This window comes from Mustelus asterias, chromosome 3 (genome assembly GCF_964213995.1).
Source record: "Mustelus asterias chromosome 3, sMusAst1.hap1.1, whole genome shotgun sequence".
NCBI lineage: Eukaryota > Metazoa > Chordata > Chondrichthyes > Carcharhiniformes > Triakidae > Mustelus > Mustelus asterias.
The window spans coordinates 8,441,634-8,462,073 of record NC_135803.1 but is presented as its reverse complement, the minus strand read 5'-3'; the positions used below and the strand labels follow the sequence as shown (position 1 = coordinate 8,462,073).

General features: G+C 44.1%; 1 protein-coding gene across 2 annotated transcripts in view; it reads left to right on the top strand.

Annotated features, from left to right (window-relative positions):
- LOC144482729 (membrane-spanning 4-domains subfamily A member 4A-like) overlaps positions 1-3,111 on the top strand; it is a 31,076-nt gene extending 27,965 nt beyond the window's left edge. The window contains exon 7 of one of the 2 annotated variants that reach the window (XM_078201576.1): positions 2,751-3,111. In XM_078201576.1, the coding sequence (XP_078057702.1) occupies positions 2,751-2,864 (114 nt within the window). In that variant the 3' untranslated portion in view covers positions 2,865-3,111. The remainder of the gene's footprint in view (positions 1-2,750) is intronic. The other variant, XM_078201571.1, reaches the window with a different exon arrangement.
- Positions 3,112-20,440: the final 17,329 nt, after the last annotated feature.

Here is a 20,440-nt window from a genome sequence, read left to right as displayed (position 1 = left end):
CACAGTAAAATAATTATTTGACAAAGGGTATAATAATTTGCAAGTTCCTACCTTAAATAAAACTCTCCGTTATAAGTAGAGACCCAAAATAATCATCCTAATCAGTAAGATTTTGAACATGGAAGAAATCTGTTTGAATAAAATGCACAGTTACCAATCAAACACATTTAAGTTCATCCAATGAAGATTGGATTGGGCGGTACGGTGGCACAGTGGTTAGCACTGCTGCCTCACAGCGCCAGGGACCCGGGTTCAATTCCTGGCTTGGGTCACTGTCTGTGCGGAGTTTGCATGTTCCCCCTTTGTCTGCGTGGGTTTCCTCCGGGTGCTCCAGTTTCCTCCCATAGTCTAAAATTGTGTGGTTTAGGTTGATTGGCCTTAGTGTCAGGGGGATTAATAGGGTAAATATATGGGGTTACGGGGATAGGGCCAGGGTGGGATTGTTGTCTGTGCAGGCTCAATGGGCCGAATGGCCTCCTTCTGCACTGTCGGGATTCAATAAACTATTTCCAGCAATTCAAGGGCTAGATTTCCTCATCTGAGCATGTGCAGGAAGTGCTCCCCCTAGTGTTGCAGCACCAGTAAACACAGCCTCATAGATTGCTGTGTCAAAGAGTCAGCACAAACATTATTGTCCGAGTGGGGAAAGTGGTTCCAATAGGTTGGGAGAGGAGGCTGAATCATCATCATGGAATCATAGAAACCCTATAGTGCAGAAGGAGGCTATTCGGCCCATTGAGTCTGCACCGACAACAATCCCACCCAAGCCCTATCCCCGTAACCCCGCATATTTACCCCGCAAACCCAAGGAGAGGGGCCAGATATTTGAGGAAGAGAAGGTGTTACAGGCTAATAGGCTGGAGGAAGTAGATGTTCAGAGGGAGGATGTACTAGCAGTTTTGAATAAACTGAAGGTCGATAAGTCCCCTGGGCCTGATGAAATATATCCTAGGATTCTTTGGGAGGCAAGGGATGAGATTGCAGAGCCTTTGGCTTTGATCTTTGGGGTCCTCACTGTCCACGGGGATGGTGCCAGAGAACTGGAGAATGGCGAATGTTGTTCCTCTGTTTAAGAAAGGGAATAGAAATGACCCTGGTAATTATAGGCCGGTTAGTCTTACTTCGGTGGTTGGTAAGTTGATGGAAAAGGTCCTTAGGGATGGGATTTACGACCATTTAGAAAGATACGGATTAATCCGGGATAGTCAGCACGGATTCGTGAAGGGCAAGTCGTGCCTCACAAATTTGAATTTTTTGAGGAGGTAACTAAGTGTGTTTATGAAGGTAGGGCAGTTGATGTCATATACATGGATTTTAGTAAAGTGTTTGATAAGGTCCCCCATGGTCGGCTTATGATGAAAGTGAGGAGGTGTGGGATAGAGGGAAAGTTGGCCGATTGGATAGGTAACTGGCTATCTGATCGAAGACAGAGGGTGGTGGTGGATGGAAAATTTTCGGACTGGAGGCAGATTGCTAGCGGAGTGCCACAGGGATCAGTGCTTGGTCCTCTGCTATTTGTGATTTTTATTAATGACCTAGAGGAGGGGGCTGAAGGGTGGATCAGTAAATTTGCTGATGACACCAAGATTGGTGGAGTAGTGGATGAGGTGGAGGGCTGTTGTAGACTGCAAAGAGACATAGATAGGATGCAAAGCTGGGCTGAAAAATGGCAGATGGAGTTTAACCCTGATAAATGTGAGGTGATTCATTTTGGTAGGACAAATTTAAATGTGGATTATAGGGTCAAAGGTAGGGTTCTGAAGACTGTGGAGGAACAGAGAGATCTTGGGGTCCATATCCACAGATCTCTAAAGGTTGCCACTCAAGTGGATAAAGCTGTGAAGAAGGTCTATAGTGTGTTAGATTTTATTAACAGGGGGTTGGAGTTTAAGAGTCGTGGGGTTATGCTTCAACTGTACAGGACATTGGTGAGACCACATTTGGAATATTGTGTGCAGTTCTGGTCACCTCACTATAAGAAGGATGTGGAAGCGCTGGAAAGAGTGCAAAGGAGATTTACCAGGACGCTGTCTGGTTTGGAGGGTAGGTCTTATGAGGAAAGGTTGAGGGAGCTAGGGCTGTTCTCTCTGGAGCGGAGGAGGTTGAGGGGAGACTGAGGGGATAGATAAAGTGAATGTTCAAAGACTATTTCCTTGGGTGGATGGAGCTATTACAAGGGGGCATAACTATAGGTTTCATGGTGGGAGATATAGGAAGGATGTCCGAGGTAGGTTCTTTACTCAGAGAGTGGTTGGGGTGTGGAATGGACTGCCTGCAGTGATAGTGGAGTCAAACACTTTAGGAACATTTAAGCGGTTATTGGATAGGCACATGGAGCACACCAGGATGATAGGAAGTGGGATAGCTTGATCTTGGTTTCAGATAAAGCTCGGCACAACATCGTGGGCCGAAGGGCCTGTTCTGTGCTGGACCGTTCTATGTTCTATGTTCTATAAACCCCTCTAACCTACACATCCTGGGACATTAAGGGGCAATTTAGCATGGCCAATCAAACTAACCCGCACATCTTTGGACTGTGTGAGGAAACCGGAGCACCCAGAGAAAACCCATGCAGACACGGGGAGAACGTGCAAACTCCACACAGACAGCGACCAAAGCTGGTAATCGAACCCAGGTCCCTGGAGCTGTGAGGCAGGAGTGCTACCCACTGTGCTACCGTGCTGGCCAGGCATGATGAACTGGCTGGTTCATTCTGCGTTAAAACTTTTCAAATTCTATTTGTTTTTCAGCCGGTGATTGTGATGTTCAGCAACCCATCTACACAACCTATTCCCCAGCAACAGTTCCAAGTGAACCCTCCTCCCTACAGCGTGACAGTGATGGAAAATATATATGCTGCGTAAGAATGGGTTTCGGCCGAAAGGCGAGTCAGCGCAATTTAAATCATCACCCAAATCTTGACACAATATTTTTTAGGATGTATTTAAAGATTCAGGATTCTGCTCATTTTGTTCTTGAACATCACTTGAATCTGCCAAGTTCACAAGTATTGCCAAAGCACGAGTTGCTTTGAGAAGGCAGCATTGAGCTTTCTATTCTAGGCTAGAGAGTATTAAGAATCATCCACTTCCAATGGGCCAGGGTTCCAACTGGACTAATTGTGTGTGTATGTGTGTATGTGTGTGTGCGTGTGTGTGTGTTAATATGTGTGTGTGTGTTAATGTGTGTGTGCGTGTTAATGTGTGTGCGTGTGTATGTGTGTGTGTGTTAATATGTGTGTGTGTGTTAATGTGTGTGTGCGTGTTAATGTGTGTGCGTGTTAATATGTGTGCACGTTAATGTGTGTGAGTGTGTGTGTGCGTGTTAATGTGTGTGCGTGTTAATGTGTGTGCGTGTTAGCGTGTGAGTGTCTGTGTTAATGTGTGTGTGTTAATGTGTGTGTATGTTAATGCGTGTGTATGTTAATGCGTGTGTGAGTGTGTGTGTGTGTTAATGTGTGAGTGTGTGTGTGTTAATGTGTGTGCGTATTAATGTGTGTGAGTGTGTGTGTGTGTTAATGTGTGTGTGTGTTAATGTGTTAATGTGTGTGAGTGTTAATGTGTGTGTGTTAATGTGTGTGTATGTTAATGTGTGTGTGTGTTAATGTGTATGTATGTTAATGTGTGTGTGAATGTGTGTGTTAATGCGTGTGAGTGTGTGTGTGTGTTAATGTATGTGCGTGTTAATGTGTGTGCGTGTTAATGTATGTGTGTATTAATGTGTGTGTAGGTTAATGCATGTGTGAGTGTGTGTGTGTTAATGTGTGAGTGTGTGTGTGTGTTAATGTGTGTGCGTGTCTGTGTGTTAATGTGTGTGTATGTTAATGTGTGTGGCGTGTTAATGTGTGTGTATGTTAATGTGTGCGTGAATGTGTGTGTGTGTGTTAATGTGTGTGTGTGTTAATGTGTGTGTGTTAATATGTGTGTTAATGTGTGTGAGTGTGTGTGTGTTAATGTGTGTGTGAGTGTGTGTGGATTAATGTGTGTGTGTGTGTTAATGTGTGTGTGTGTTAATGTGTGCGCGTGTTAATGTGTGTGCGTGTTAATGTATGTGTGTATTAATGTGTGTGTATGTTAATGCATGTGTGAGTGTGTGTGTGTGTGTGTTAATGTGTGAGTGTGTGTGTGTGTGTTAATGTGTGTGCGTGTCTGTGTGTTAATGTGTGTGTATGTTAATGTGTGTGGTGTGTTAATGTGTGTGTATGTTAATGTGTGCATGAATGTGTGTGTGTGTGTTAATGTGTGTGTGTGTTAATGTGTGTGTGTGTTAATGTGTGTGTTAATGTGTGTGAGTGTGTGTGTGTTAATGTGTGTGTGAGTGTGTGTGTATTAATGTGTGTGTGTGTGTTAATGTGTGTGTGTGTTAATGTGTGTGCGTGTTAATGTGTGTATGTGTGTTAATGTGTGAGTGTGTGTGTGTGTTAATGTGTGAGTGTGTGTGTTAATGTGTGTGTGTGTGTTAATGTGTGAGTGTGTGTGTGTTAATGTGTGAGTGTGTGTGTTAATGTGTGTGTGTTAATGTGTGTGTGTGTTAATGTGTGTGTGTGTTAATGTGTGAGTGTGTGTGTTAATGTGTGTGTGTGTTAATGTGTGTGTGTTAATGTGTGCGTGTGTTAATGTGTGCGTGTGTTAATGTGTGTGTGTGTTAATGTGTGTGTGTTAATGTGTGTGTGTGTTAATTTGTGTGTGTGTGTTAATGTGTGTGTGTGTTAATGTGTGTGTGTTAATGTGTGTGTGTGTGTTAATGTGTGTGTTAATGTGTGTGTGTAATGTGTGTGTGTGTGTGTTAATGTGTGTGTGTGTGTGTTAATGTGTGTGTGTGTGTTAATGTGTGTGTGTAATGTGTGTGTGTGTTAATGTGTGTGTGTGTTAATGTGTGTGTGTGTGTGTTAATGTGTGAGTGTGTGTGTTAATGTGTGAGTGTGTGTGTTAATGTGTGTGTGTGTTAATGTGTGTGTGTTAATGTGTGCGTGTGTTAATGTGTGCGTGTGTTAATGTGTGTGTGTGTTAATGTGTGTGTGTTAATGTGTGTGTGTGTGTTAATTTGTGTGTGTGTGTTAATGTGTGTGTGTGTTAATGTGTGTGTGTTAATGTGTGTGTGTGTGTTAATGTGTGTGTTAATGTGTGTGTGTAATGTGTGTGTGTGTGTTAATGTGTGTGTGTGTGTGTGTGTGTTAATGTGTGTGTGTGTGTGTTAATGTGTGTGTGTAATGTGTGTGTGTGTTAATGTGTGTGTGTGTTAATGTGTGTCTGTGTGTGTTAATGTGTGAGTGTGTGTGTTAATGTGTGTGTGTGTGTGTTAATGTGTGTGTGTTAATGTGTATGTGTGTGTGTGTTAATGTGTGTGTGTGTGTGTGTGTGTTAATGTGTGTGTGTAATGTGTGTGTGTGTTAATGTGTGTGTGTGTGTGTGTGTGTGTTAATGTGTGTGTGTGTTAATGTGTGAGTGTGTGTGTTAATGTGTGTGTGTGTGTGTGTTAATGTGTGTGTGTGTGTGTTAATGTGTGTGTGTTAATGTGTGTGTGTGTTAATGTGTGTGTGTGTGTGTGCATGGGAGGGGGTGTTGGGGTCAGCTTTTATTGCTATTTTTTAATCAACTTGCAATGTACAATGGAAATCATAAGGTGAGATTCCTCTTCAAATGTGGTATAGATGGTCGGGTTTTCTGATGATATTGTATTGTTCTGAACTATAATAAATCTGCTCAAAGATAAAATATTATTTTATTGAGTCTTGAAGGTACTGACTGAAATAACAGGCTCTCAGTAAGTGATGAAACATAATTGATTAGATTTGAATATAAGCAGACCAACATCACTGTGCTGTTAGCCTTGTCCCTGCACTGACACAACTGTCCACTGATTGTACCGGTTCCTTTCCTATATCTGTGCGTTTCTTTATTCTCTGAAATGTTCGCTCACTCATTTCAATCTGAAACAGTTTCACCGTCGTTTTCCATTTCCTGTTGCTCTCTGCAGTTAATTCCTCGGTTAGATGTATAATCTCGCCACATAAACACAGTGGCTACAAGAGCAGGTCAGAGGCTAAGAATACTGCGGAGAGTAACTCACCTCCTGACTCCCCAAAGCCTATCCATCATCAACAAGGCACAAGTGAGGAGTGTGATGGAATACTTCCCACTTGCCTGGATGAGTGCAGCTCCAACAACACTCAAGAAACTTGACACCATCCAGAACAAAGCAGCTTGATTGGCACCATATCGACAAACATCCACACCCTCCATCACCGACGCTCAGTAGCAGCAGTGTGTACCATCTACACGATGCACTGCAGAAATTCACCAAAGGTCCTTAGACAGCACCATCCAAACCCACAACCATCTCCATCTAGAAGGCCAAGGGCAGCAGATACATGGGAACACCACCACCTGCAAGTTCCCCTCCAAGCCACTCACCATCCTGATTTGTAAATATATTGCCATTCCTTCACAGTCGCTGGGTGAAAATCCTGGAATTCCCTCCCTAACTTAAATGTGGATTACAGGGTCAAAGGTAGGGTTCTGAAGACTGTGGAGGAACAGAGAGATCTTGGGGTTCATATCCACAGATCTCTAAAGATTGCCTCTCAAGTGGATAGAGCTGTGAAGAAGGCCTATAGTGTGTTAGCTTTTATTAACAGGGGGTTGGAGTTTAAGAGCCGTGGGGTTATGCTGCAACTGTACAGGACCTTGGTGAGACCACATTTGGAATATTGTGTGCAGTTCTGGTCACCTCACTATAAGAAGGATGTGGAAGCGCTGGAAAGAGTGCAGAGGAGATTTACCAAGATGCTGCCTGGTTTGGAGGGTAGGTCTTATGAGGAAAGGTTGAGGGAGCTAGGGCTGTTCTCTCTGGAGCGGAGGAGGCTGAGGGGAGACTTGATAGAGGTTTATAAAATGATGAAGGGGATAGATAGAGTGAACGTTCAAAGACCATTTCCTCGGGTGGATGGAGCTATTACAAGGGGGCATAACTATAGGGTTCGTGGTGGGAGATACAGAAAGGATATCAGAGGTAGGTTCTTTACGCAGAGAGTGGTTGGGGTGTGGAATAGACTGCCTGCAGTGATAGTGGAGTCAGACACTTTCGGGACATTTTAGCGGTTATTGGATAGGCACATGGAGCACACCAGGATGATAGGGAGTGGGATAGCTTGATCTTGGTTTCAGATAAAGCTCGGCACAACATCGTGGGCCGAAGGGCCTGTTCTGTGCTGTACTGTTCTATGTTCTATGTTCTAACGGAATTGCAGAATTGTGGGTCAACCCACAGTATGTGGACTGCAGTGATTCAAGAAGGCAGCTCACCACCACCTTAGAACATAGAACATAGAACATTACAGCGCAGAACAGGCCCTTCGGCCCACGATGTTGCACCGACCAGTTAAAAAAAAAAACTGTGACCCTCCAACCTAAACCAATTTCTTTTCGTCCATGAACCTATCTACGGATCTCTTAAACGCCCCCAAACTAGGCGCATTTACTACTGATGCTGGCAGGGCATTCCAATCCCTCACCACCCTCTGGGTAAAGAACCTACCCCTGACATCGGTTCTATAACTACCCCCTCTCAATTTAAAGCCATGCCCCCTCGTGCTGGATTTCTCCATCAGAGGAAAAAGGCTATCACTATCCACCCTATCTAAACCTCTAATCATCTTATATGTTTCAATAAGATCCCCTCTTAGCCGCCGCCTTTCCAGCGAAAACAATCCCAAATCCCTCAGCCTCTCCTCATAGGATCTCCCCTCCATACCAGGCAACATCCTGGTAAACCTCCTCTGCACCCTCTCCAAAGCCTCCACATCCTTCCTGTAATGTGGGGACCAGAACTGCACACAGTACTCCAAGTGCGGCCGCACCAGAGTTGTGTACAGTTGCAACATAACGCTACGACTCCTAAATTCAATCCCCCTACCAATAAACGCCAAGACACCATATGCCTTCTTAACAACCTTATCTACTTGATTCCCAACTTTCAGGGATCTATGCACACATACACCTAGATCCCTCTGCTCCTCCACACTATTCAAAGTCCTCCCGTTAGCCCTATACTCAACACATCTGTTATTCCTACCAAAGTGAATTACCTCACACTTCTCCGCATTAAACTCCATCCGCCACCTCTCGGCCCAACTTTGCAACCTGTCTAAGTCTTCCTGCAAACTACGACACCCTTCCTCACTGTCTACCACACCACCGACTTTGGTGTCATCAGCAAATTTGCTAATCCACCCAACTATACCCTCATCCAGATCATTAATAAATATTACAAACAGCAGTGGCCCCAAAACAGATCCCTGAGGTACACCACTTGTAACCGCACTCCATGATGAATATTTACTATCAACCACCACCCTCTGTTTCCTATCCGCTAGCCAATTCCTGATCCAATTTCCTAGATCACCCCCAATCCCATACATCTGCATTTTCTGCAGAAGCCTACCATGGTGAACCTTATCAAACGCCTTACTAAAATCCATATATACCACGTCCACTGCCTTGCCCCCATCCACCTCCTTGGTCACTTTCTCAAAAAACTCAGTAAGGTTAGTAAGGCACGACCTACCTGCCACAAAACCATGCTGACTATCACCTATCAATTCATTACTCTCCAAATAACTATAAATCCTATCCCTTATAATTTTTTCCAACATCTTGCCGACAACAGAAGTGAGACTCACCGGTCTATAATTCCCGGGGAAGTCTCTGTTCCCCTTCTTAAACAATGGGACAACATTCGCTAACCTCCAATCTTCTGGTACTATACCAGAGGCCAACGACGACCTGAAGATCAGAGCCAGAGGCTCTGCAATCACTTCTCTTGCCTCCCAGAGAATCCTTGGATAAATCCCATCCGGACCAGGGGATTTATCTATTTTCAGACCCTCCAGAATATCCTGCACATCCTCCTTATCAACTGTAATACTGTCTATTCTACTCCCTTGCAACCCAGTGTCCTCCTCAGCTATATTCATGTCCCCTTGCGTGAACACCGAAGAGAAATATTGGTTCAATGCTTCACCAATCTCCTCCGGTTCCACACATAACTTCCCTCTGCCATCTATAACTGGCCCTAAACTTGCCCTAACCAACCTTCTGTTCTTGACATACCTATAGAACGCCTTAGGATTCTCTTTAACCCTATCCGCCAAAGTCTTCTCATGTCCCCTTTTAGCCCTTCTAAGCTCGCTCTTCAACTCCCTCTTAGCCAATCTAAAGCTTTCTAGTGCACTACCCGAGTGCTCACATCTCATCCGAACATAAGCCTCCTTTTTCTTTTTAACCAACAAAGAAACTTTTTTGGTGCACCACGGTTCCCTAGCCCTACCAATTCCTCCTTGCCTGACAGGGACATACCTATCACAGACTCGCAGTAGCTGCTCCTTGAAAAAACTCCACATGTCGGACGTTCCCAGTCCCTGTAATCTCCTAGTCCAACCTATGTTTCCTAATTCTCTCCTAATAGCCTCATAATTACCCTTCCCCCAGCTAAAACCACTGGCCCGAGGTTCATGCCTATCCCTTTCCATCACTAAGGTGAACGTAACCGAATTGTGGTCACTATCACCAAAATGCACACCAACTTCCAAGTCTAGCACCTGGTCTGGCTCATTTCCCAATGGCAACTAGGGATGGGCAATAGATGCTGGCCAGTCAGAGATGCCCATGTCCCACAAATGAATAATTAAAAAAAGATGTTACTGTCACCAGGAGAGGGCGCTGCTTTGTTGATGAAACACTCCTTTAGTGAAGCTATCAATCAATCCCAGATCATTTCTATCTGTTCTGGTGATCCAGCTCAAACTAACTGCACAGACACAGACTATTTTATCCAATGAGCTGATTGCTAATGTTGAGGTTTTTCACAAGGCTCCTCCCATCTTACTTCATCCAACCCTGTATTACAAATCACAGAATAATCATCGATGACAAAGTCCATTGGACCCATCTTAATCGATTCATCCAGAGGGACCCTAACATCCCACATGGTAGCATCTTCAATTCTTTCGTCAATTATTCCACCTTCTGTTTTCATTCACTAATCCTTATCTGGAGCTTTATTCCACAATTATTTTTTGAGGTTAAGACCATTCTGATGTCAGCACTGTTACTAGTTTTGTCGTGCATCCATTTTTACTCCAAAGATTAAAAAAGAATAACATGTTGGGTTTAGCTTTATCGATATCATATATCTGCTTAAAGAGAATCCTCAGAAAGTGACTTTCCAGGATGAAAAACCCAATTTTATCGGAACTTGCCTCTCATTGTGTGTCAGCTGTGGTTCATTTGGCACCACTCTTATTTCTGAGATTTGATGGTTGTGAGTTCTATTTCCACTCGAATGACCGGAGCCCAAAATCTAGGCTGATATGTTGAGGATTAACCCAAATAATGCCTGGTCAGTACTCAAATCTTTTCAATCTTTTATTACCTTCTAGCAAGGAGAACAGATACAGTGAATTTCACGATGGTGTTCTGTCGATTCATCCAGATAATTAGCAGTTACAGTTAATTACAGCAATTGAGAAAAAAGCAACTTTCTAATCTGTCTTTTGCATACAAAGTCCACCAATCGGGGCATAGCCTTTTGCCCTTATCCAATGGAAAACCATCTCCTTCATTAGCATAATATGTCAACATATCATGTTATTTGGTAATTGTCATGGTAACTTATCTTTGTTTTCATCCTGTGTCCTAGTCTGGAATGCAGTGTTTATGAAACTGGTGCAAGGTTAGATTAGTCCCATATCCTGAGTACATAATCATTGGCCTCACTGAAGGCCTTGTTGGTTAATAATCATTTTCCATTGCTTAACAAAGTTGTTTGTCATAATTTAATTTCCACAATTGTTGTTACTTAATTTTTCCATACCGTCATCTGCATTTTTTAAGGGCCTGTACTGCACTGTAATGTTCTACTACTACCTCTGGCAGCTCGTTCCGGACACTCACCATCCTCTGTGTGAAAAAATTGCCCCTCTGGACACTTTTGTATCTCTCCCTTCTTTCCCTTCTTGAGGCAAAGAAAGAGAAAATTTACTGAGAAAATAATAAAATGCAATGCAAACATGCACACATTGATCAGAAATGAAAAGTGAAAAATTCAGATAAAAGTAAGAGGCCATTCAGCCCATCGTGTCCACTCCAGTCAACAAAGATCTGACTACATTAATCCCATTTTCCAGCACTTGTCCATCGCCGTGAAGATTATGGCAGCGCAAATGAATATCTAAATACTTCTTAATTGTTATGAGAGTTTCTGACTCAACAATCTGGCTCCACAGATGCTGCCAGACCTGTTGCATTGATCCTACATTTTCTGTTTTATTTCAGAATTCCAGCATCATTACTTTTGTTGTTATATTAAAAATATTTAAGTCCACTGATGTGGTCAATTTACTGTAAAACCAAACATCTATTTCACCCCCCACATCAAAGATAGATTACCCTTTAATAATCTCTTAAAACTGTCAATCAAAATATGAATTTAGCACCACGCTGAGATAAACGGATTTTTGATGCTTGAAACTCAGCCAATCATTCATAGTGGGCTCAGTTGTCTAAAAAAACCCCAAGAAATGTGAACAATGAAGTATTGAGTCTGAAAGAAGCAGATATCCTTTTTACGTAAGTTACGCTGGGTGTCTTGTGAATCAAAGTAGCCAAGGAGCAGGCTAAGGCTTATTTTCTCCAAGTAAAAGTTGCTGAGGTTTCTTATTTGAGCATTACAAACAGGCCGGTGACCCAATACATTGAGGCAGACATCTATCCTGTTGACCTTGACATTTGCCCAACTGATGCCTATTTCTAGAGGTGGTGACATGACACCATCCCTCCCCCTTCCCCCATAACACAAAAGTATGGCAAGAAGGAACATTTTAAAAGAAAGCGATCTGCTGGGTCAGGAGTCTCCTGATTCAACCGTACAACCTCACTCGTGAAAGTCTAACCTGTAAGAGTCAATCAGCAGCATCCTGAACAACCTCATACAATACCACAGTGGACCCATTTCAGAAACAAGCCATTATCTGTGAAGTGCCTGATGTTGGGATGTAAATGCAAGTTTTAGTATTCTGATTTCAGTGCTATTCATGGTTTCACCAACAATTTTTCCACACAAAATTCCAACTTAACGGGCCCTATTTTACCATTACGGGCGCGAAAATGTGGTAAAGTCGGGTGTGAGGCCATTAACGCGATCCACGCCCACGCAGATGGCCACTTTACCGAAACATGGGAATGGTGGCGATCCGATTCGCGCCTGAAACAGGCGCAACGGCGATTTAAATGCATTTGCATGCATTTCAATTGAATTAATGAACTGCCCGCGCAACTTTATCAGCATTTCCCCCTTTACTACCACGTTCGCCGATCCAGAATCGCGCCAAAATGAACCTGCTAAATAAAAGTCTGAATCGGGCGCTCCAGCTGCTGAAGAGCGAGTTCAGAGCTTCCAACGGCTCTCTGACTCAGATCGGTGTTGTGGGGGGGGGGGGGGGGGGGTGGAGGGGGCAGTGGGTGAGGAGGGAGGCGGGTCAGGTCATTCTCTGGTTGGGGGGGCTGGCGAGTGAGGCCAGATCGTTGTCTGGTTGGGGGGGGGGGAGGAGGAGGAGGCGTGTCAGATGTATCTCTGGTGGGGAAGGGGAGGAGGGAGGCCCGATTGTTGTCTGGTGACGGGAGGGGGGAGGGAGGGCCGATCGTTGTCTGGTGGTGGGGGGGGCAGGATGATTGTTGTCTGTTGGGGGGGAGGAGGCGGGTCAGATGTTCCTCTGGGGGTGCGGTGAGTGAGGCCAGATCATTCTCTGCGGGGGGGTGGGGGGGGGGGGTTGAGGCCAAATCGTTCTCTGGTAGAGAGGGGGGGTGGAGGGAGGCGGGTAAGATGTATCTCTGGTGGGGGGGAGAGAGGCCCGATCGCTCACTGGTGGGGGGGGGGGGGGTGGCGGATAAACCTCTGGTGGAGGAGATGGGTGGGGGGGGGGCGGGGGGCAAAGGGGTCCGCTGCCACTCTGCGGGTGATCGGTGGGGGGGAAGGGGGCAGAGGGTAGCGATCGGTCTGGGTAGTTTGGGGGGTTGGATAGGGAGACAGTGCTGTCTGTGGGTCCATCGTTCCCGCTTTTCGCTCCCGGGTCGCTTTCTCCGCTTTCTGCATCCCAGGAGCGATCTGACACGGGCGCGCTTTTTCAAATTTTTTCTAACTGCGCATGCGCAGTTCAGAGCTCCGATCGTTTTGGGTGTGCTAAGCCCCGCCCACAGTGCGATTCAGACCTGCGATTTTTTTTTTCAGGCTGAGTGTGTATGGGGGGGGCGCCTGAAAGCAGATCTCCAAGTCGGATCTGAATTATACCCAGATTCAGCACTGAGAATGAAAATGGTAAAATCAGGCCCAACGTGTCTCATTTCAGTTGATGAAATATTTCTGGGAATACGCATTCATCTGCATTAAAGAAAATCGCTGCCAACTATAATGAGGCACGTAATAAATACAAAAATATATTTCAACTTCAACTTTAGCCACTCATTTACAATTGGTGGGCAGGGTAATGGTTATCCACCTAACAATGGTCTGTTGTATATTTACAATAGCTGGAAGCAACCATTAACTGGAAGTCAACTTGCACCTTTGGTGACCTCTACAGCGGCACACAATTATGAAAGTTCAGTATTAAAGAATAGATTATACTGATAGGCAGGAAATGACTGTGTTGCCCTCAAACTCGGGTCAACCAATGCCATAGACAAAGGCACTCAAACTCTTGAATTATTGTACAACAAGTTAACACAAAATTACATCAGGCATCAAACTTCTTTATACACAAAGTAACTCACCTCTGACTTATTTCATTACACACAAAATGACTAATCTTTGACCGTCTCTAAGTGTGTGGTGGTTCATTTTGGCAGGTCGAATAGCATGAAAGAATATAATATTAAGGGTAAGATGCTTGGCAGAGTGGAAGATCAGAAGGATCTTGGGGTCCGGGTTCATAGGACGCTCAAAGCAGCGTCGCAGGTGGAGGCTGTGGTTAAGACGGCGTATGGAATACTGGCCTTCATCAATAGAGGAATTGAGTTTAGAAATCGGGAGATAATGCTGCAGCTGTATAGGACCCTGGTCAGACACCACCTGGAGTACTGTGCCCAGTTCTGGTCGCCTCATTACAGAAAGGATGTGGAAGCCATAGAAAGGGTGCAGAGGAGATTTACAAGGATGTTGCCTGGATTAGGTGGCATTTCTTATGAGGATAGGTTGAGAGAGCTAGGTCTTTTCTCCTTGGAGAGGCTAAGGATGAGAGGTGACCTCTTAGAGGTGTATAAGATGTTGAGGGGTATTGATAGAGTGGATTCTCAGAGGCTTTTACCCAGGGCTGAAATGGTTGCCACAAGAGGTCACAGGTTTAGGGTGCTGGGGAGGAGGTACAGAGGAGATGTTAGGGGTAAGTTTTTCACTCAGAGGGTGGTGGGTGCATGGAATCGGCTGCCGGTAGTGGTGGTGGAGGCGGATTCGATAGGGTCTTTTAAGAGGCTTTTGGATAAGTTCATGGAAGTTAGTAAGATAGAGGGTTAGAGGTAAGCCTAGTAGGTAGGGACATGTTCGGCGCAACTTGTGGGCCGAAGGGCCTGTTTGTGCTGTAGGTTTTCTATGTTCTATGTTCTACACACATATTATACACACAAGTATTCAAAAGATATCAGAACTTCACAAAACAGCAAGCTCACGACTTGGACTTAGAGATGGTAAGGCAAATTGATCAGATTCCCTCCTTAATGGCCTTGTTCCACTGGCTCCGAGCCCCAGATTTGGGCTGGAATTATACCGCCCCACGTGCCACAAGAATCGGAGTGGGCGAGAGGCAGACCATGGAAAGGTCCGTTGACCTCGGGCAGGATATTACAGTCTTGGGACGAGCGAAGCTGTAACATTCCGCGCTTGGAGTCTTGCTGCCGATGGATGAATCCGTTTCTGAACAAAACTTTAAGCCTGTACCTCCCTCCCGCCACATTCCCTCCCACCCCCCCCCCCAAGCCCCCAATCACCTTCTGCCTTCCCAGTTGGACAGAAAATATTACATGGCACTATTTGAAAGAAGAATATGGAAGATGTGTGCAGTATTCTGGATAAGGTCTATCCATCATCAAAATTAATTAACTGACCACTATCTTATTGCTGTTGGTAGGACCATTTTAGGCACAAACAGTCTGAATTGAGATGACTATAAGAAAGTACTTAATCAGATGTAAATGGGTGGGGCCCTCCTAAGGCCATGCGAGGTGGTGCATAAATGCAAGTCTTGCTTTTCTAATTTAAGCATCCTTTCGCAAACATTCAGATTTCCAATGATTCAAATTTTTCATGGTCGTGTAGGTTGGTTCTTGCGGGAGTCCATAACTTCGTTCTGGATTGGAAAGTTCCTCCTCAAGCTGAAAAATATCACAAGAAATGTCATGAGACAACGGGTGGAATCTTACCAAATAATGGCAGAAGTGTCAGGATCTGACTGAAAAGTGGCGTGCTTCTCTCTGGAGACACTGGTGGCTTTTTTTCTCCAGAACTTAGGGAACTTTGTCAAAAAAGAAGCAGGGAGTGTGTTTCATGCCATTATTTTGATGAACGGGGTCTTAACGTGTCGGTAAAGGATACAAAGGTCTGAGGTCACATACCAACCAGCTCAAGAACAGCTTCTCCCCTGCTGCCACCAGACTTTTGAATGGACCTACCTTATATTAAGTTGATCTTTCTCTATACCCTAGCTATGACTGTCACACTACATTCTGCACCCTCTCCTTTCCTTCGCCCCTATGTACTCTATGAATGGTATGTTTTATCTGTAAAGCGCACAAGAAACAATACGTTTCACTGTAACCCAATACATGTGACAATAATAAATCAAATCAAATCAAAAAGCCAGCTACACTGTGATCGGGACGCCCGTTATAAAGGGTGCACCAATCAGACCAAGATTTAACTTCCCCCTTCCCACCATGGAGGTCTTAGGGGCTCCCACCCACCTCCCTGAACAAATACAGCATTTCAACACCAGCCCCCCCCCAACCCCCACCGAGTACCCCATCAACACCAACATCTCTTCCATCAGTGAACCAGATGGGTTTTTATGACAATAAAAACAACAACATTATTCGGCTACTAATTACAGATTTTTTTTATTTAATTCAAATTTCAACATCTGCCATGGCAGGATTCGAACCCAAGTCCCTAGGCATTACCCTGGGTCTCTGGATTACTAGTCCGGCGACAATACCACTACATCACAGTCTCCCCTGCTGTACATCCAGTGAGGGAAAGGGTTTGGAACCTGGGGTGAGTCCAATCGTGGAAGGGAGGGTGGTAACATAAGAACATAAGAACTAGGAGCCGGAGTAGGCCATCTGGCCCCTCCAGCCTGCTCCGCCATTCAATAAGACCATGGCTGATCTTTTCATGGACTGAGCTCCAATTTTCCCCCACTCACCATAACCCGTCATTCCTTTACTGTTCAAAAATGTATCTATCCTTGCCTTAAAAACATTCAATGAGGTAGCCTCAACTGCTTCACTGAGTAGAGAATTCCACAGATTCACAACCCTTTGGGTGAAGAAGTTCCTCCTCAACTCAGCCCTAAATCTGCTCCCCCTTATTTTGAGGCCGTGCCCCCGAGTTCTAGTTTCACCTGGCAAGGGGGATCTTTGGATGTGGGGATGGATGGTCTGATGATGGGATGAGGTCGTGAGGGTTCAGTTGGTTGGGAAGCAGGTAAGCTTGGTGAGCTGGTAGGGAAGCAGTTTTGGTCCTGCTTGACCAAGGTAGAAGGACACAATATTTTCTGTGGCTGTCCTTGCCTCCTTGGAGTTGCTGGGTTTCTTGAGGCCCAGTCTCCAAGACAAACCTCTGAGGCTGATTAAACATTTGATTTGATTTTTGATTTGATTTATTATTGTCACATGTATTAACATACAGTGAAAAGTATTGTTTCTTGCGTGCTATACAGACAAAACATACCGTTCAGAGAAGGGAACAAGAGAGTGCAGAATGTAGTGTTATAGTCTAGCTAGGGTGTAGAGAAAGATCTACTTAATGCAAAGTAAGTACATTCAAAAGTCTGACAGCAGCAGGGAAGAAGCTGTTCTTGAGTCAGTTGGTACGTGACCTCAGACTTTTGTATCTTTTTCCCGAATGAAGAAGGTGGAAGAGAGAATGTCCGGGGTGAGTGGGGTCCTTAATTATGCTGTCTGCTTTGCCGAGGCAGCAGGAAATATAGAGAGTCAACGGATGGGAAGCTGGTTTGCGTGATGGATTGGGCTACATTCACGACCTTTTGTAGTTCCTTGCATTCTTGGACAGAGCAGGAGCCATACCAAGCTGTGATACAACCAGAAAGAATGCTTTCTATGGTGCATCTGTAAAAGTTGGTGAGAGTCATAGCTGATTTAGTCTTCTGAGAAAGTAGAGGCAATACACATCACTTTAACCTGTGCTTAATGCTCCCTCCATCCACATTGTCTATATCTTTAAGATCTGGTTGGCTGTAGGGATTCACCTTCTTTCATCAAGCCAGTTTTGTATCCATTTGGCTATCTCATCCTGGATATTAAAACATAGCAACAGGAGGAGGCCATTCAGCCCTTTGTTCGTGTTATATGATTCATGCTGACACTATAGTTAAGAAAGCCCACCAACGCCTCTACTTTCTCAGAAGACTAAGGAAATTTGGTATGTTCCCTTTGCTCTCACCAATTTTTACACATGCACCATAGAAAGCATTCTTTCTGGTTGTATCACAGCTTCGTATGTCTCCTGCTCTGTCCAAGACTGCAATAAACTACAAAGGGTTGTGAATAAAGACCAGTCCATCACACAAACCAGCCTCCCACCTATTGACTCTGTCTACACTTCCCACTGCCTCGGAAAAGCAGCCAGCATAATTAAGGACCCCATGCACCCCAGACATACTGTCGTCCACCTTCTTCTATCGGGAAAAAGATACAAAGTCTGAGGACACGCACCAACCGACTCAAGAACAACTTCTTCCCTGCTGCCATCAGACTTTTGAATGGGCCTACCTCGCACTAAGTTGATCTTTCTCTACACCCTAGCTATGATTGTAACACTCCATTCTGCACTCTCTCCTTTCCTTCTCTATGTACGGTATGCTTTGTCTGTATAGCGCGCAAGAAACAATACTTTTCACTGTATGTTAATACATGTGACAAAAATAAATCAAATTAAATCAAATCAGAACAAATCAAATTATGTTGCATTGCTGATCTGTGCCTCAGTTCTATTTATCCAGTATTGCTCCATAGATCCAACCCCAACAAACTCAGCCTCTCTCATGAGCATTTCATTTCAGCCAACAGCCACAAACTTTTGTGGGAACAACCTCCAAATTTTCATTACCCTTTGCATAGTGAAAATAATTCCTGATTTTATCCAAACTGTCCTTAGGTTTACATATGAACAGACAAATTAGGAGCAAGAATAGGCCATTCAGCCCCTCAAGCCTGTTCGGCCATTCAGCAAGATCATGGCTGATCTGATTGTGGCCTCAACTCCACATTCCCACTCACCTATCTTCTTTTCTGACACCCTTGTTGGAGGAAAGCATTTCTCTGCATTTAAACTATTGAATCTCTTTATTATTTTAGACACTTCAATTATTCTAACCCCAACTCGTGGCAATATTTTATGCAGCTTCACTTCATAATTTATTCTTCAAGCTGTGGAATTATCTGGAGATTCTGCCAGTTATCCTTTCCCAAGGTCCAGAAATCTCTCCTGAGATTCAGTGCCCAAGCCCCAGGGGTCTACCTTAGATTCTGCAGCGCTGAAGCATCACTGCCTCACTTTAAAATTTGCCCCCCCTTGAGAAAAAGTGTGATAGTGGTGCAATTGGTATGGGTACATATGTTGCATTTTAGTGTTTGAGGCGAATGTTTAAAAATTCTGCTTTATGCTGCAAACAGTCGGTATGTCGGGAGGAATGCAACTCAGATTTTGTTAGAACAGGGAAAATTTCTCATTTCAACCTTGCAAGTAGTTCTGGTAAATAGAGTTAATGGACTTTTATTTACTTAAATTCCCTGGGATTTCGGATTAGAGTGATTGACAGGGTCATGTGATGATGTGGTTTATGTGCAGGGAAAGAAATGTTTTTTTGCAGAAAGGAGTTAGAGTTTGGCTGTTCTAGCTGAAATTAGGATAATGAAAGCTCTATACCTCTCTGAAAACTCCAAGGCTGTCTACACATAGTATAGCAAGTATATTTGTGATTGCTAACTATATTTAAATTAGCCTTTAAGTCTGTAAGAGGAATGTTGCTTATTTGGAACTGAAACAGTGATAAGATGGAAATTAAAGTTGTTTCCTTTCATTTTTAAATATCGTTTAGTTGTTAATAGTTAAATTGCTTCATTTGTTAAAGTTATATTTAAACTTATTTTTAAATAAAGTTTGTTTTACTCTAAAAAAAATCCCTACTTTGTCAGTGGAATGATTCTTGGAAAGAAGTGTCCTTTTCTCACATTTATGCCAAATGAAAAAATGTTGGGGTCTAGTTTGGATGTACCTTGATGTTCCAGTCTGGGACACTAACAAAAGACCTAATCCTGTTAGGTTTTCCAACTATTTACTCAGTCCTGAATATTTTCCATTCAATTTTTTCATACTTCAGATTTTAATGATTTGTGCACATGGAAACTTTAAATTCCTTTGCTCTTCTCTGTCAGCATTAAGAAAGCATTCTGATTTGTGCTTCTCAGATCCAAAGCGGATAACAAACAACAAAGAACAAAGAAAAGTACAGCACAGGAACAGGCCCTTCGGCCCTCCAAGCCTGGGCCGATCATGATGCCCTAACTAAACTAAAAAAAACCTTCTGCCCTTACTCGGTCCTTATCCCTCTATTCCCTCCTTATTCATGTACTCATCCAGATGCTTCTTAAATGTTGCTAATGTGCCTGCTTCCACCACCACCTCTGGCAGCGCGTTCCAAGCACCCACCACTCTCTGCATGAAAAACATGCCCTGCATATCTCCCTTAAACCTTCCCCCTCTCACCTTGAACCTGTGCCCCCTTGTAATTGACACTTCCACCCGGGCAAAACACCTCTGAATATCCACCCTGTCTACGCCTTTAATAATTATATAGACCTCTATGAGGTCTCCCCTCAGCCTCCATCTTCCCAGTGAAAACAATCCTAATTTATTCAGCCTCTCCTCATAGCCAACACCCTCGAGACCAGGCAACACCCTAGTGAACCTTCTCTCCAAAGCTTCCACGTCCTTCTGGTAGTGTGGTGACCAGAACTGCATGCAATACTCTAAATGCAGCCTAACCAAAGTTTTATAACCTGACAATTTCCACGTTGAATTCCATCTTGAATGTTTTGCCCATTCAATCATCTGTCGACATCTCTTTATATCTTCCTGTTCCCCTCACAATGTT